The 16,689-nt window shown below is 40.2% G+C and overlaps 1 protein-coding gene across 2 annotated transcripts in view; it reads left to right on the top strand.

Moving 5' to 3' along the window:
• LOC109937285 (coiled-coil domain-containing protein 192-like) overlaps positions 1 to 14,270 on the top strand; it is a 71,417-nt gene extending 57,147 nt beyond the window's left edge. The window contains exons 6-8 of one of the 2 annotated variants that reach the window (XM_048595275.1): positions 1,672 to 1,804; positions 12,113 to 12,419; positions 14,122 to 14,270. In XM_048595275.1, coding sequence (XP_048451232.1) covers positions 1,672 to 1,804; positions 12,113 to 12,419; positions 14,122 to 14,149 — 468 coding nt within the window. In that variant the 3' untranslated portion in view covers positions 14,150 to 14,270. Of the gene's footprint in view, positions 1 to 1,671; positions 1,805 to 12,112; positions 13,044 to 14,121 lie in introns of those variants that run through there. The other variant, XM_048595274.1, reaches the window with a different exon arrangement.
• The last annotated feature ends 2,419 nt before the right edge of the window (positions 14,271 to 16,689 follow it).

Genomic DNA, 16,689 nt, shown 5'->3' with positions numbered 1-16,689 from the left:
GAAACAAATGCCTCCATGTGATAGAACAATCCAAAACTAGAAGTCATAAATATAAGTTATTATTAATAAATCCAAAAAGGAAATTTAGGAGAAAGTTCCTCACCCAGAGAATGGGGAGCTTGCTGTCTATAGGAATAGCATCAATACATGTAAGGGAAAGTTAGATAAGTATATGAGGAAGGAAAAGGAACAGGAGGAAATGTTAATGAAATGAAATGATGAAGGGGGAGAGAAGGCTCATGTGAAGCAGAAACAATGGCCTAAATCATTTGGACCTTATGACTTGTATCTGTAAAGTCGATATGACTTGATGAGGTACTGACAGACATCTGCCTGCTACCATCTTTATCGAACAGTAATTATGATTGACACTGAGAACTGGTAAAAACAATTTAGCTTTAGGCATCACTGTTTGGAGCATCGTTGCTGCACGCTGCTGGAATTGTAGCTGGTTTAAGGCAATAACAAATTTGGATCCCATATTGGTTTTCCATGTGTGAAATTGCTTCTCAGTGATTCTCTTTTTCTCTGGCATGACAGTGTTAAGCTTTGAATAATGAATTTCCTTTGTGCTCCTTAGAAGATTTAAATGGCTTAGCATTCTTTCCAATATTTGCAAATACGTTAAAAACTTTAAGGAGAATCAGAATAAAATGTACTTAGCAGCCTTCCAGCTGAGCTGGTCGTATCACAGTAGTGCGGATCAGTGTGTACGGTTTGTTCTAATCAGTCACTTGGAAACTGGCTTGCTCAGATGTCACCTATTTTAGACACTGCAGAATCTTACTGTCCCCCATTGACTTCAATAGAAAATAAGATCGGGTGCTGACTGAAATTAGCACTGATCTAGCTATTCTTTTCTTTAATTCACTTGTGGGATGTGGACATCGCTGGCTCACCAACATTTTTTATTGTCCGTCCCTGGTTGCTCTGGAGAAGGTGGTGATGAGCTGCTTCCTTGATCCGCTGAAGTCTACCTGCAGTTGGTTGTCCTGTAATGCCCTTAGGGATTTTGACCCAGCGATCAGATTGATCAGAAAAGGTTAAAATTATCCTCAGGATATTAACTTCAAGCAGCACATTGTTGAAGATGTCAAATGTTAATCTAGGTCTGTCTGGGCACTTTGTTAGGCATTAAAAAGTTTATGGCACATTTGAATGATTTCCAGATAATTCTTCCAGCATCTTTGTGAAATATCTCAATGTGAACCATAAAACCAGTTTAATTAATCATAAAATCAGTTTAATAAATCATTCAGAGATAGTAGGAACTGCAGATGCTGGAGAATCTGAGATAACAAGGTGTAGAGCTGGATGAACACAGCAGGCCAAACAGCATCAGAGGAGCAGGAAAGCTGACGTTTTGGGCCTAGGCCCTTCTTCAGAAATTTTTTTCCTGCTCCTATGATGCTGCTTGGCCTGCTGTGTTCATCCAGCTCTACACCTTGTTATCTCAGATTCTCCAGCATCTGCAGTTCCTACCTTGTTATCTCTTAATAAATCATTCCATGTGTTGTTTGTAAGACTTATTGAGTACAAAATTGTTGATGTGTTTACTTGCATAACACCTGTCACTTCAAGTATTTAATTGTAGTAAGTGTGGATTAAGGAATCAGTATTACATTGTTTCCTTAGCTAATTATTTGACTTTGAGTTTTAATTTTAATCAAGAAACAGAAACACAAAAAGATTATGAAGAAGCTACAGATTCAGCTAGCTCAAGTCAAACAAGATGCTGCAATCAATATGATGGAAGCAAAGGACAGAATTCAGACGTTGGAGAATGAAAATCAGTTTGCCAGGGGTCAGTGTGACTATTATTATAATGCAGCACTGTTGCACGTAGGCACAATGCAATGAAACATATACCCACAGCGTTCCCTGTTCAGTGTGTAATTGTGTAATTCAGCTTCTTAGCAATTGTATTATTTAACATTCCTTGGTAACAGCAATGTTCCACCCTGCTGACCGGACCTGTGGCAAGAGTATGCCGAAAGGGCTGTGGATATTTGGCCCCATGTGGCAACTTTACAGTATTTTGGTAAGCCTTTATAAAGCCAGTAGATGGTGGCAGAGTACCAAGGAGCACCACATCTTTGATTGTGCTTCCAGTTCTGAAATATTGAGATTTGTTTTCCTGGTTGTACAGTGGTCTCAGAGAAAAGCAGTGAGTTTCCACTTGTACTTGCACTGACTTTTTCACTAACATTAGAAAACATAACGATATTATCCCTTTATAATTGTGTTTTGTTTCCATTATCAGGGTGTACTAGGTAGATATAGGAGTGGAACTTTGACTGAAATATGTTCACCAGTTCACTGCTGAGCTGGTATTTCATATGTCCCAATTTTAAAATAAACTTAGCTTCAGAGTAATTTTCAAAGAGTAGTGGTATCATTCTATGGTGCAACTAATTTACCAAGATCACGCTGAAGAACTTTCATGCCATAAAGTGTTGCGTGTTTAAAGGGTTAGGTGGTTCTAAGTTGTGTATTGAAATAACTTTGGAGGCTTAATAAGAGGATTCTGTGGATAATCTCAGAACCATTTCTGTTTGTGTTGTTCTTTTAGCTGTGCATGTTTTTGCTATTCTGATTTTGTCAGTAACATAAGTGACTATTACCTTGAGGCATCTTTGTTTCCCAACACCACTATTGGTGCTGTCAGAAGGTTTCCCAATGCAAAGATGACACAGTATGGAGCTGGAGGAGCACAGCAGGCCAGAGGAGTAGGAAAGTTGATGTTTTGGGTCGGAACCCTTCTTCAGAAAATGCAGACTTGTGATTCCAAACTTTAAAAACAGAGCGAGAGGCCTGAGAGAGAGTTGCTGAACAATTTACAGAATCACAGAAATGTTGCACTGCAAAAGGAGGCTGTTTAGTCCACCATATCCGCACTAACCCATTGAGCGGTTTAATGTAATGCCAAATTCCTTCTTTTTCAAGAACACGTGGCCCACTTGTTGGTTCCCTGATAAAGTGTTGATTTCCTATCTTTGAGGAAGTCTGAAGCATGTAAGCCATGCATCAGTTTCTAAGATGGATGAAGGTAAACTTCATAGCATAGATAGGCAAATGCCTGACTATTCATAACTACTTAAAAACATACTGATCACATTATACTGCATTTTCAGTGACAATGTGTGAAAGAAAGTGGCTGGGTATGATTCAGGAACAACTCCTAGTGTTGTGGTATACCTGCCAAGGTGATATCAACTACATCGCCAGACATTCATCAAATTACCCATGGAACTATCTTCAAAGGCTCTAAGTTTAAAAAAAGAGACAGATGCAGAGCTGCGTCAAGGACATCTACAGCTAACATGAGGCACAGCATTGACACATGCAGTGACTGTGCTTGTCTGTGATCTTCAATCTGCCTCAATCTATCTGACAGCCTTTTTCCAAATATTAGTATCTTCATCGCCTTAGAAAACAGGAAGCAAAATTTTTTTTCAGAAATCCTTTTGAACTTTTTATGGACCAAAATATCAAAGTAAGATATATTATCAGTGGGTCAGTTGTGAAATTACAGAATCACAAATTCACGTCATCTATTTTTGTTATAAATTTGGATGAAGACATTTATGACTGGGTTCTCCTCTTTTTAAAAACCAAAAGAACTGCGGATGCTGTAAATCAGGAACAAAAACAGAAGTTGCTGGAAAAGCTCAGCAGGCCTGGCAGCATCAGACTTCTGAGAAAGTGTCACCGGACCTGAAACGTTAACTCAGTTTTCTCCTTCACAGATGCTGCCAGACCTGCTGAGTTTTTTCCAGCAACTTTGTTTTTGTCTCCTCTTTTTAATATTGCTCAGTCAGAGTGAAACCTCTGCTCACTTTTTCAACACTAATAGAATCCTGAAGCAGTTTCTTGCTTCAGAGATATTATAGGCACAGGCAGAGTCCCATCAGGATTCCTACTGTAAGGACAGACCCTGTGGATGTCAGAGGACAATATAGTATTTAAGTAGCTAGCTCAGTTCAGTTCATTTCAGTTTCTGATCAATGGTAACCCCAGGATGTTGATAGTGGGGGATTCGATGATGGTAATGCTATTGAATGTCAAGGGGTGGTGGTTAGATTGTCTCTTGTTGGAGATGGTCATAGACTGGCATTTCTGTGGCACAACTGTTACTTGCCACTTGTCAGCCCAAGCCTGGATATTGTCCAGACCTTGTTGCATTTGAACATGGACTGCTTCAGTATCTAATAACCACAGGCAACAAATGAGGATATTCAATCTATTCGACATGTTGTAGTAAAGAGTATTTCCGTACTTCAACACAGATGTATGAGCAGATTCAGAATAAAGATTTGCTTGAATAAAATGGAAATGAGCTGATATGACTCTATGGAAGCCAGATCAACATTCACAGGCTCAGGACATAGTCAAAAAGAAATTGCCTGGTCTGAACATTAGGATACTGCAACTGTCTACCATGATATATATTTGTGATCTTAAAGTTGTCACAGATGATGTGATGGGGCAACTACCTGAGTTAGCAGGAAAGAAATTTGAGAGATTATGGGTTCCCCAGATAAACTAACGGAGCAGCCACTGGGTTTTGCAGGAAAACGTCATCCACAAAGGATATCAGAGAGACAGAAGATCCTTCAGAGGTTAAATGGTTCTTTGACCAATCAATGTGAAAGTCACAATCAGTATAAATGTACTTCAAGCTAAAGATCTTGCAACCTTTCAAACCTGAATGGAATATATTCTTGAAGATTTGTGCAACTTCCAAACCGCCAGCATTTGTAAAAGCCGGAGACGGTGGGGAAAGGGCCACATGGGGACATGTGGCAGAGGTAGATGTGAAAGTATTTAAATATATGAATATATAAAGTTTAACTGTAGGCAGAAAGCTTGGGTGGGATTTTTGTTGTACAAGGGAATGATTCTGAAAGAGTTAGTGTGAAGTTGCATTAGTGTCCACCCAATCTGATATCGTCGCACAGTCCTGGGTGAAGAATTAGAGAGTTTGTTGTGAGGTTCTGATGACGACAGATAGTTCCACTCTGGTGAAATCAACAAATGCTGGAGACCACATCTGGTCAGACAGCATCCATGGAGAGAGAGAAAGCTAAAGTTTTGAGTCTAGATGACTCTTCATCAGAGCTGAAGTGAAATGTGGAGGGGACAGCATTTATGCTATAGTTTTGGGGTTTTGGTGCGTGAACGTAGTGGGTGTAGGGTGCCGATGGAGAAAAGATGTTAATAGTTCAGATTAAGTGATGGAATGTGAGAATGGCAGAACAATGGTGTGTCTCCTGACAGACTTGAAAGGACAGCAACTCTGGTTCTTGATAGTCTTTTTTAATTATGCCTGACTGGCCAATTTAACTTGTATCTCTTCCTATCATGCAATAAGTCGCTTCTTGTTATATAAGACAGGTGCCCCTTTTTTTAAGATTTGCTTGTGGTCTATCCTACTCCACCAATAATTAGAAAGGTCCTTAGTCGCAACAGGAAAGTCAGTGGCATTATTCTACCTGAGCCACTAATTACCAGTGGTTGGTTACCCAGAGCCCAGTCTGACCTGGAGGCTTGGAGATTGACAACTTGGACTTCCTCGAATGGCCTCAGTAAGTGCAAATAAGTTGTCCTGAGTCCAACATTCCTTTTGGGAGGATAGTAATTCATGCCAGCATACCTTTTATTTCTTGGCCTTCCTGCTGTTGCTACAGCTTTGTTTACTCCTTCCTCTGTAACTGCTGCGTCTTTTGTTGGGCTTAAGTTGAAATATTGGAAGGATTGTTGTCACAGATCTCTGAAATATTTCAGAGAGTTGTTTACTTTAAAGCTGTTTGAACTCATCCTGTAGCCAAACATTGTCATACACATTGCACATTTTCTGCAAAATAATTGCGACTTTGAAGATTATTGCAGGTGAGTGCCACTTTAAATAGCACTATAATGACTGCTGGGTGACTTATATCACCTTTAATTTGTTAGCAGTTTAAGGAAGTAGTAATGGCAGTAGTATTTGGCAGTGGGGATTTCTGGACAGCTCATGTTTGAATGTTAAGATCCCGGTTATTTCCTGCGGGCACTGTTTGCTGCCTAAATCAAGGTCTACCGAACAAAATGGGGCAGGCTTCCTGCAGCAAGTCAATATTTATCTTCCTGATTTTCATCTCACTGTCATTTTATGAACTGATAGCAAGATAGAAATCAGCATCACAGATGTTAATGGGATGCAGTTAGTTAAGCATTCTGATGATTATAAAGTAAATATCACGTCTGTTTCCAGAACAAAACAAATTCTAAAATTAGGATTGAGCCTGATAAAACATGGAAACATCAACATGAGCATTATGGCAGTTCAGGTACAGCATACACAGCTGCTTTCTCTGTTTGGCAGAGAGAACACATCATGTTTTCTTCATACTGCTAGATAAGTGAAGTGGTATTTAAAGTCCGTTTTATGTATAGATAGAGGAATGAAGTTCTGTAGGGTGTAGATATTAAGGATTTGTGTTCTATATTAACTCTCCTCAGCAATATACTCTTTAAAGACAGTTGTAATCATTTATTAAGAATTTGAATTCATTCCTTGCAATATTGCCTTTTCGATGAGAAACATTGTGTTTCATTGCATCCTGAAACTTGATGGATTTTGTGTACTGGATTTCCAGAAAGTTTTTGCTTAGGTGTTAAAACTTTAAACAATAAATTTGGTGATCCTATATTTCCAGTAGGGAACATGGATTAGAGAAAAATGCAAAACGTTACCCCCTTGATTTTTGGACTGATGAGCTACCAAGGACAATGGAGTATGTTTTTCTCCTTCGGAGCATAGGATTGGTAAATTTGCTCATATAATCAAAAGACTGAATGCCACTTTTTAAAAAAATTCTTAACTTACAGTGGGAATTTTAACAAGCAAAATATTATGGCAATTACAAAATGTGGAAAAAGCGTGAACGGAATTCTAAAAATAATCACCAAATTATCGTGCATCCAGACCTCTGCATAAACACACACAGTAAAAGTACTCATTACCACATTAAAGCAGCAGGTTGTGTTCACATCCTCTTTGAATATCAAAAGCCGTGTTCATTTAATTTATATTTGATTGAACTTTCCAGAAATTACTGTATATTTCACAGAGTGCCTGTTGTGATCATGAATTTCCAAACAGGCATAACAAACTGCTATTTGGAGGGAATTGATATCCATAGTCCTTGAGTTTGGTCAGTACCTGTTCAGAGGAGCAAGGACTAAGTGTAGTCAACACTGTTTAGGAGCAGTGGATACAATGCCTTGTGAAGTGTCTGAACCAGTTCCACAGCTTTCTGCATGACTGGGTTGGTAAATGCATCCCGTGATTAACTGTCTCTGTATATGATGTTTTGCGGTCTGTTGACTCTTTTCCTTTGTTTCTAATTTAAAACCAGCACTGGCTTCGGTCATGGAAACCACTACTATAAATGACTTTCTGCCAGGTCGTGAACTCTGATTTGATTACAGGGCATTATTGGTCACAATGTTTTTCAACAACAACTAAGCGAATGAAGGCAGAGACTGTGTTTTCTTTTAAATTAAATATAACTGAGAACAATAAATGATAACATAGATATTGAATCAGCACTCTTATAAAGTTAAAACAATATCTTGAGTAATCCTTGACATAAACTATCCTTTCCCCCACCTCCAAGTATCATTGCGTTTCTTAAATTACACAATTACTTTTATCACTGAAGTTTTTCATGAAAGTATGTTTCCATGTTGTATAGCTGGTTCATACATAGAATTGATGAAGTGTTGAACACCAAGGTGGAATATGCTTTTGACATACCCGTTATGCTTGCTGCTGAGTCAGGTGGGGCAGGGTTTGAGCTCCACTCCAGAAAAAGCCCATGCTTACAGATTGGTTCTGTGTTGATGTCCAGTCAGATACTTGTACCTGATGGCTGCAGGAGACATTCCTCATCATGTGACTTTTAAACCTAACATGTTATTCCAGACATTTGAGTTGTCTCCAGTACCACCTTTTTTTTTAAAATTTTTGTAATTATCTCACTGCCTCATTTAATCAGATTATAGGTCATATTATAGGTCATATATAGCGTAGGTGTTCTGCAAAGTGGTCCCCGAGCCTCCGCTTGGTTTCCCCAATGTAGAGGAAGCCACACCGGGTACAGCGGATGCAGTATACCACATTGACAGATGTGCAGTGAACATCTGCTTGATGTGGAAAGTCTTCTTGGGGCCTGGGATGGGGGTTTCACAAGTTTCAAAATCTCCCCTTCCCCTACCGCATCCCAAAACCAGTCCAGCTCGTCCCTGCCTCCCTAACCTGTTCTTCCTCCCACCTATCACCTCCCCCCACCTCAAGCCGCACCTCCATCTCCTACCGACCAACCTCATCCCGCCCCCTTGACCTGTCCGTCCTCCCTGGACTGACCTATCCCCTTCCTAACTCCCTACCTACACTCACCTTTCCTGGCTCCATCCCCGCCTCTTCGACCTGTTTGTTTCCTCTCCACCTATCCTCTCCTCTATCCCTCTTCTATCCGCCTCCCACTCTCTCCCTATTTATTTCAAAACCCCCTTCCCCTCCCCCTTTTCTGATGAAGGGTCTAGGCCCGAAACGTCAGCCTCTCTGCTCCTATGATGCTGCTTGGCCTGCTGTGTTCATCCAGCCCTGCACCTTGTTGTCTCGGATTCTCCAGCATCTGCAGTTCCTACTATCTCCAAGTCCAATAGGTTTATTTAAAATCACAAGCTTTTGGACCACTGCTCCATTGTCAGGTGAAGTGGAGGGAGACACACAGCCTCAGATTATATAGATGGAGAGATAATGGCAAGTTAATTCCAGGTGGTTAAGGATATCAATAGATAAGCACAGATAGTGTGAGTAGATTTTCAGTGCCTACAGTAATTTTAAGGTATTTGATGAGCTCTTTAAATAGTGATGGAGATGAAGATTAGATCAGAGCTATCTGAGTACATGTTCAGTTGAACGAGGATAAGAGGGAATACAGGTTAAAGCACTTCACTCTAAAGTAGCATCACTGGCAGCAGATCAATTTCACAAGTTGTTCGTTATCATGATTTGCCTACTCCCCTTTAGCGATATAGCATCCAGCATATTTTTTCATCAGAAATGTGTGTGTGCGCGCTGGAAAGACAATTTTGAAACCTTAAGAGTGTACAAGCACCCAACATCTCTCCTTTTTGGTTTGTGAATCTTGCGAAGTGCAAATTGAGTTCCAGAATTCCCTACATAACAAAATTGGTAACAGACTCTTTCAGAAGCTGAAAAGCATTTTTGTGAAGTTGTGAATATTTTTTTTTCATTTAAAGCTTTCAGAAAACACATGAATATAAAAGTAACAAAAGTGTCTGACACAAATTGAGCATCAATTTTAAATCCATTTACATCAACAAGGAATTCAACTGAATAACTGTGTAACTTATGGGAAAAACAATCTGAAAAGTAGCTATATTTAGGATATGGTTTGAATGAGAATATCTCTGCATCTCTGAACTTTTACTCATAATTGTTTGGATTATCTATACCGCTTCCTAACAATTATAGTCTTGTATCATTGCCAAGAATTGGTTTTACCTCACTCTCATGAACTGCTCTTCCCTGTCACGCCTGTTGCCTTTTAGTTATTTTGTTTCTCTCCATACGCAATCATACGTTTAATTTGCAGTTTGTCTTTGATTTGCGGACACTTGACGTAACGTGGTCGCAGGGACAGAGGAGATGGAAAATTGCATCAGGAAACAGTGAGGCAGGATATGTGGGCAATAATACTCGTAGAGCATCTCAAACTTAATGCCTGCGCAAGTTATCTCACAAAGACATGCTGGGTAAATACACCACCTGATGAGAAAGACTCCAGACCCACAGCAATGTGGTTGACTCTTAACTGCCCTCTGGGCAATAAATGCTGCCTAGCCAGTGATGCCCTTATCCCGTGAATGAACAATAAAAAAAAGACACATGCCGACACTTTCTGAGTTAGTGCAAGACAAGGTGCCTAGTCTATTTGACCTCAGTATCCCAGGACAGGACAAGAGCTCTATCAGTGGGGATTTCCACAGCTGAGTGGTGACTGGTGATACCAGTTGGTGAGCATACATTGTTGTGGATATTGGATCAGCATCAAATGTGTTGCTTCCCATAATCAAATAGCTTTTCATTGTTGTGTGGACTCCATCAGTGACCATTTCACGCTGCTACTGAACAGTTTAAGGAATTTATGGAACACTGCCCTGACAGAATGTTTTCAGGAGTGGAGAGGAAAGACAAAATAAAATAAATAATATATATCTGTAAATACAGACCAAAAAATCTGGAGCCCTTTTGGTAGTTTCTAAAAATTCCAATGCTGGCTAGACCAACATTAATTGCCCATTTTGAGTCGACTTGAGAAGGTGATGAACTGAATATTGAACTACTGCTGCCCAGTTACTGCATTAGATAAAAAATGCAATTAAAGAGGGAGTTACAAGAAACAAAAACAGAAATTGCTGGTAAAGCTCCAATCTGTTCTGAGGAAGGGTCACTTGACCCAAAACATTAACACTGATTTCTCTCCACACATGTTGCCAGACCTGCTGAGCTTTTCCAGCAATTTCTGTTTTTGTTTCTGATTTACAGTATTTGCAGTTCTTTTAGTTTTTAATTTAGGGAGTTACAAGAATTTGATCCAGCGACAGTGAAGGAACAGCATTATATTTCCAAGTCAGGATGGTGAGTGACTTGGAGGGGAACTTGCAGGGCGTGCTGTTCCCATGTATCTGCTGCCCTTGTCCTTCTAGATGGAAGTGGTCATGGGTTTGGAAGGTGCTGTCTGAGGATCTTTGGTGAGTTTCTGCAGTGCATCTTGTAGATAGTACACGCTGCTGCTACTGAGCGTCGGTGGTGGAGGGGTGGATGTTTAGGATGTGGTGCCAATTAAGCGGGCTGCTTTGTCCTGGATGGTGTCAAGCTTTTTGAGTGTTGCTGGGGAGTTGGGAGGTGAGTTAATCACTGCAGGGTCCCCAGACTTCAACCTGTTCTTGTAACCATTGTATTTATATGGTGAGTTGTGTTGAGTTTCTGGTCAATGGTAACTTCCAAGCTGTTTATAGTGGGAGATTCAGTGATGGTAATGCTTTTGAAAGTCAAGGAGTGCAGTTGTATTCTCTGTTTGAAATGATCATTGTCTGATACTTGAATGGTGTGAATGTTACTTGCCAGTTTTCAGCCCAAACCTGGATATTGTCCAGACCTTTCTGCATTTGAACACGGACTGCTTCAGTATCTGAGGAGTCACGAATAGTGCTAAACATTGTGCAATCATCAGTGAATGTCCCCTCTTCTGACCTTATGATGGAGGGAAGATCATTGATGAAGCAGCATGAGGACAGTACCCTGAGGACCTCCTGCAGAAATTCCTGCCACATCAGGAGTGAAGCAGGCAAGAGAAAAGAAACCGAAATATATACACTTAAAGGCTGAAAATCTGTAGCCATTTCAGCAATGCCCACCATACCTCTGACAGAAATCCAGAGGAACAGCTCATAGGGCTGGAGTCAAGGAGTTCACTAGGTTGGGTGTTCCTGCTCTTTGGTCTACAGTAGAGATCATCTGCATTTCATATACATTTGGTATTGCTAGGCACACCTTACCTCAAGTGAAACAACTTATCGGTTCAACCTGAGGTTGAGATCTGGACTACCAGAGAGGATGTTTTTGATTAAACCTTTTTAATGCAGTACCATTGATATAATCTGTAGTGACTCGCCTCTTCCTCTGAGACCTACCATTTTACATCTGCATTTCAGCTTTTCTGGCTGGGGGGCTATGTCCATTTCTCCCTATGCCAACAAAAGCTCACTACTTTGAGGTCTTTCCCATGGCTCCATGAACTCCAGAGGAGTTAGCAATAAGTTTTTTACATTCTGTGTCACCCTGCCATAACTGCACAGATCCTGTCTAGGGCCCTGGAGCCCAACAGTATGACAGCAACTGAGGACATGTAAGGGAAGTCCATGTTGCTGGGGGTTGAGGGTCGTTGTCAACAGCATTGAATCATAAAATGATGCATTAACATATTGAAAATGTGAACAATGGATTACTATTATATTTTCATTCATTTTACAGAACAAAGATTCAACAACAAGCATTTCAAAGAAGGTATTAGCAGTGATGGCATTGAATATCCTGAGCTCAGTTCTGGAGGTGAAAATCGAGTACGTCTTGTTCTTGAACTGTCAAGTCAGTTGTCACAGCAACAAGAAAAGATATGCCTTCTGGAAAAGACTTTGAAAGAGAAAGAAGCGCGGCTGAGTGGACTTGAAACACAACAGCTCGCTCAAGCAGCTGCTGGTGCCTCAGCGCATGGCTTACTGCAGTTTAATTTACCAGCACCACATAACAATAAAACCTGTACAACAGAAGGTGATCAAAGGTTAGGAGCACTGCTCTTTTCAGTGGATACTTTGACCTCAGATAGGTCTAGTAATGGCAAAATTGACCAAGGCTAATCCAATCTTAAGATTCAAAGAAGTTAAGGACACCAATTGAAAAGCATGTCACAGCAGCACATTTGCGATCAATTGGGTAATTGTGTCACTTTGTCATGGCCACTGAGAGCAGGATATCCGGGACAACAGATGAGACAGGTCCTTTGGAAAATGTAAATAATACAAACTACGTTAATGTTTCCTACAGTGACTCGGTTTCATTAGCTGTAATACATTTTGGGACACCCTGACATAGGGAATGGTGCTAGCTAAATGCCAAACAGACTTCCGATTCACACTTGTGAGGGTATTGAGCATAAATCAGGGTCTTATTTTCCCATGAGCTTTTTAGGCGGCAGCTGTGATGTAACTAATTTTCAGCCCAAGAATCATGTGCACTCCTACAACTGCATGTAACCATAACCTTAGTATGTGAAATGGTATAATATATGTACTTTTTATCTTTTTGTTTAATTTACCGTCAAAACAAACTGGATGTCTGAATAAGTCTAGATTTCCAAAACAAATTAGGAACACTAAATTAAATGCTGTAAGTATATTTAAGTGCATTTTATTGTGTTTTTGACTAAAATTACTGTGTGTATGGATGGTAGCATACAATTGCAAAGGGAAAATGATAGACTAGGTGTATGGGCAAAACTGTGGCAAATGGAGTTCAATGTCAGGAAGTGTGAGACTGTCCATTTTGGACTAATAAGGGATAAATCAGGATACTTTCTAGATAGTATGAAGTTAAATACAATGGATGTCAAAAGATACTCAGGGGTTCAAGTTGCATAGATTTTTAAAATGCCATGAGCAGGTACAGAAAATAGTCAAGAAAGCTAGTGGAATGTTGGCCTTTATATCTTGAGGACTGGAGTATGCGGATGCAGAGGTTATGTTGTAGTTATGTAAACTTTGGGTTAGACGCCACTTCGAGTGCTGTGAACAGATCTGGGCACCACGCTTCAGAAGGATATATTTATTGGCCTTCGAGAGAGAGTACAATGTAGGTTTACAAGAGTGATACCTGGATTTTAAGGGTTAAGTTATGAGGAGAGATTATACAAATTAAACCTGTTCACTCTACAGTGTAGAAAGTTAAGGGGTGATCTGATCAAAGTTTTCAAGATAATAACAGGAATTGACAGGGTACACAGAGATAAGTTATTTCCATTGGATGGGGATTCTAGAGCTAGGGGCATAGTCTGAGAGTTAGGACCAGAGCGTTCAGGAGAGATGTTCGGAAGCACTTCTACACACAAAGGGTGGGAGAAGTTTTGAAACTCTCTTCCACAAACAGCAGTGGATGGTGGTTCAGTTGTGAATTTTAAATCTGAGATAGATAAGGTTTTATTAAGCAAAGGTATTAAAGGATAGAGCCCAAAGGCAGGCATATGGAGTTAGGCCACAGATTAGCCATGATCTCATTGCATGGTGGAACAGGCTCAAGGGACTGAATAGCCTACTCCTGTTCCTATGTTGGCCATTTTTGTCCTCAACTCCATTGAATATGTTAAAGTTTGTTTTATTTTAGTTCTTTCTTTTCACCCTGCAGAACTAACTGACAGTGCCACTGCCTCTGCCAAACCTTTATGTCTCCTTAATTGGCCTTTATTTGCTTTATTTTATATCCACCCACAGGGATTCCAGTGGAGATTTTCAGACTTGAAAACACAAGAGCTTGCCCTCATCTCCATCAACTGTTCCTGAAATTCTGGGACAAAGAAGAAATCCCTGTCAGTCTCAGGGATACTGCCATTGCCACTACCTTCAAGAAAGGAGACCTAGTGTCCTGTAGGAATTACTGAGGAATCTCCCTGCTCTCCATCACTGGGAAGATCATCACTTGAATCCTCGCTGGGTGCCTTCTCCCAGTATCTGAGGAAATCGCTCTTGAAATCCAGTATGGCTTCCAACTAGGTTATGGAACTTTGTATTTGATCAACATATATGATCTGGATTTTGATGAAAATCAAATACAATGTACTATGAAAGGCACAACACAACCTGAAGCTTAAATGTGCAAGTTGGAGTTGGTTCGTCCAGTTTTCTGGTCAACTGGTTGACATTGCAGAGTGACACCAACATGCATAGAACATAGAACAGAGAACAGTACAGGCCCTTCGGCCCACGATGTTGTGCCAAACTCTTACCCTAAACCTAAGGTCTATATAACCTCCACCCCTACCTTATACTATCATCCATATGCCTATCTAAAGCCGCTTAAATGCCCCTAATGAGGCGGACTCCACTACCCTCTCCTAAATGCTTTCCACGCCCCTACTACTCTCTGAGTAAAGAACCTATCTCTGACATCTCCCCTATATCTACCTCCACTCACTTTAAAACTATGTCCCCTTGTAATAGCTAAGAGAGTGGGTTCAGTTACCAAACTGGTTGAGGTTACAATGAAGGAGTCTCCCTCCCAACCTCTCCTTTCACCTGAGGCGTGGTGACCCTCAGGTTGAACCACCACCATGATGCTACAGTGGGACTACGGTGGTAAAGAGACAAGTATATTGGACCAATTAACTCTTTGCTGCTCCCAATAGTTCTCACACTTTCCAATAATTTTTTTTTCATTTTAATTCCCATCTCATTGTTTCAGTTTTTGATAATTTGGTAGACTTCGGAATGAGAAATTGAAATCAGCATTGCAGCAATTAAATTTAATATTAAGTTTGGCCTAAAGGATTAATTGAGAGCACATTTCAAAAGGAGGTGAAGGGCAAAAGCTCAGTGGCTCCCAAATTTGTAATATTTTTCATTAAAACTAATAGATAATTAAAAACATAAATTTTAATTATTTTAAAAGCAAGGATAATCAGGAAATGTTTTTGTTCAAAATAACGTGATAAATATTGTCCATGTATAAAGCTGAGCATAACTTACACAATATAATCACCAATAAGATATCCAGTCAGCTTTACTCACAAGGGAATTACGTTGCATTTTTCACTAGGACATCTTTACATGTTTATTTCCCATCCCTCCTAGTATTGCTGTGATCTCACATGTAACATATCATGACCAAAGATCCTCAGTCAGCACCTTCCAAACTCACAACCACTTTCATCGAGAAGGAAAAGGGCAGCAGATATATGGGAACATCACCACCTTCAAGTTTCCCTCCAAGCTACTCACCATCCTGACTTGGAAATATATCATCATTCCTTCACTATTGCTGGGTCAAAATCCTAGAATTCCCTCCCTAATTGCATAGTGGGTCAACCCACAGCAGGTGGACTGTAATGGTTCAAAAAGGCAGTTCACCACCACATTCTCAAGGGCAACTAGGGATGGGCAAGAAATGCTGGTCAGCCAGCAATGGTCCCGTGAATAAAAAAAAATCCAGACTCAGTCTGGAAGTTCACTCTGGGTAAAATTGTCATGCATAACCAAAAACAAAAAGAGATTTACATTAGCAATACTGGAGAGCCACACCAACTTTCACAGCCAAATAAAATAAACGAGTTTTAGGTCTTCATTCTCATTCCCAGCACAAATACTGCCAATGGTATCATAATGTGGCCATGATCTTCAAAGATGTCTGCTGGTAAATTGAAAACAGTAGAAATGAAGCAGAATGTGCAGTTTGGGCAGCTCTCTGAGCTCAGTTAGACACGGTTCAGTGCCAGCCTCTCGGCCAGCCTTAAAATCCTGCTATTTCCTCTGCTCTGGAATGAATCAGGCCAAAGAGGCCACCCATCTTCACTGGGTGAGCTCACCCTCCTCAGGCCCAAAACCCCATGCTGTGCAACAATTCTTCCAACACCATCTTTCCCATTTCCTCATCTACATCAGCACAGGTGCAGTGCTGACTCAGGAGAACCAATATTCCCTGAATCTTCCACCAAACAAATCTTCAGGAATTCAATCACTCAAGTTATTTATTTATTTTTAGAAATGATATATTAAGATGATATTAATAAAAAAAAGCCATAATATCTTCAAATTAAACAGTTCATACATGGCAACAAAACATCATTCATTGTATAATCATCATGCTATTCTTTTGATCTTATTTTCAAACCTACTTGGCTAAGCCTTATTTCATAGCTATTCTGGGACAAAATTAGGGATCGGTGTTCCAGATCCCTGCTGTCTTGACATAAATGTGCCTATGTTTCAATTATTGCATATACCAATCCTGACAGGGCCCAGCATAAGGGGGTGGGGGATTGTGAGTAACCACAAGCCACTTAAAAC

This window comes from Rhincodon typus, chromosome 3, assembly GCF_021869965.1.
Source record: "Rhincodon typus isolate 14 chromosome 3, sRhiTyp1.1, whole genome shotgun sequence".
Classification (NCBI taxonomy): Eukaryota; Metazoa; Chordata; class Chondrichthyes; order Orectolobiformes; family Rhincodontidae; genus Rhincodon; species Rhincodon typus.
Note: the sequence above shows the minus strand (reverse complement) of the source record. Positions and strands in the feature narration are given on the sequence as shown.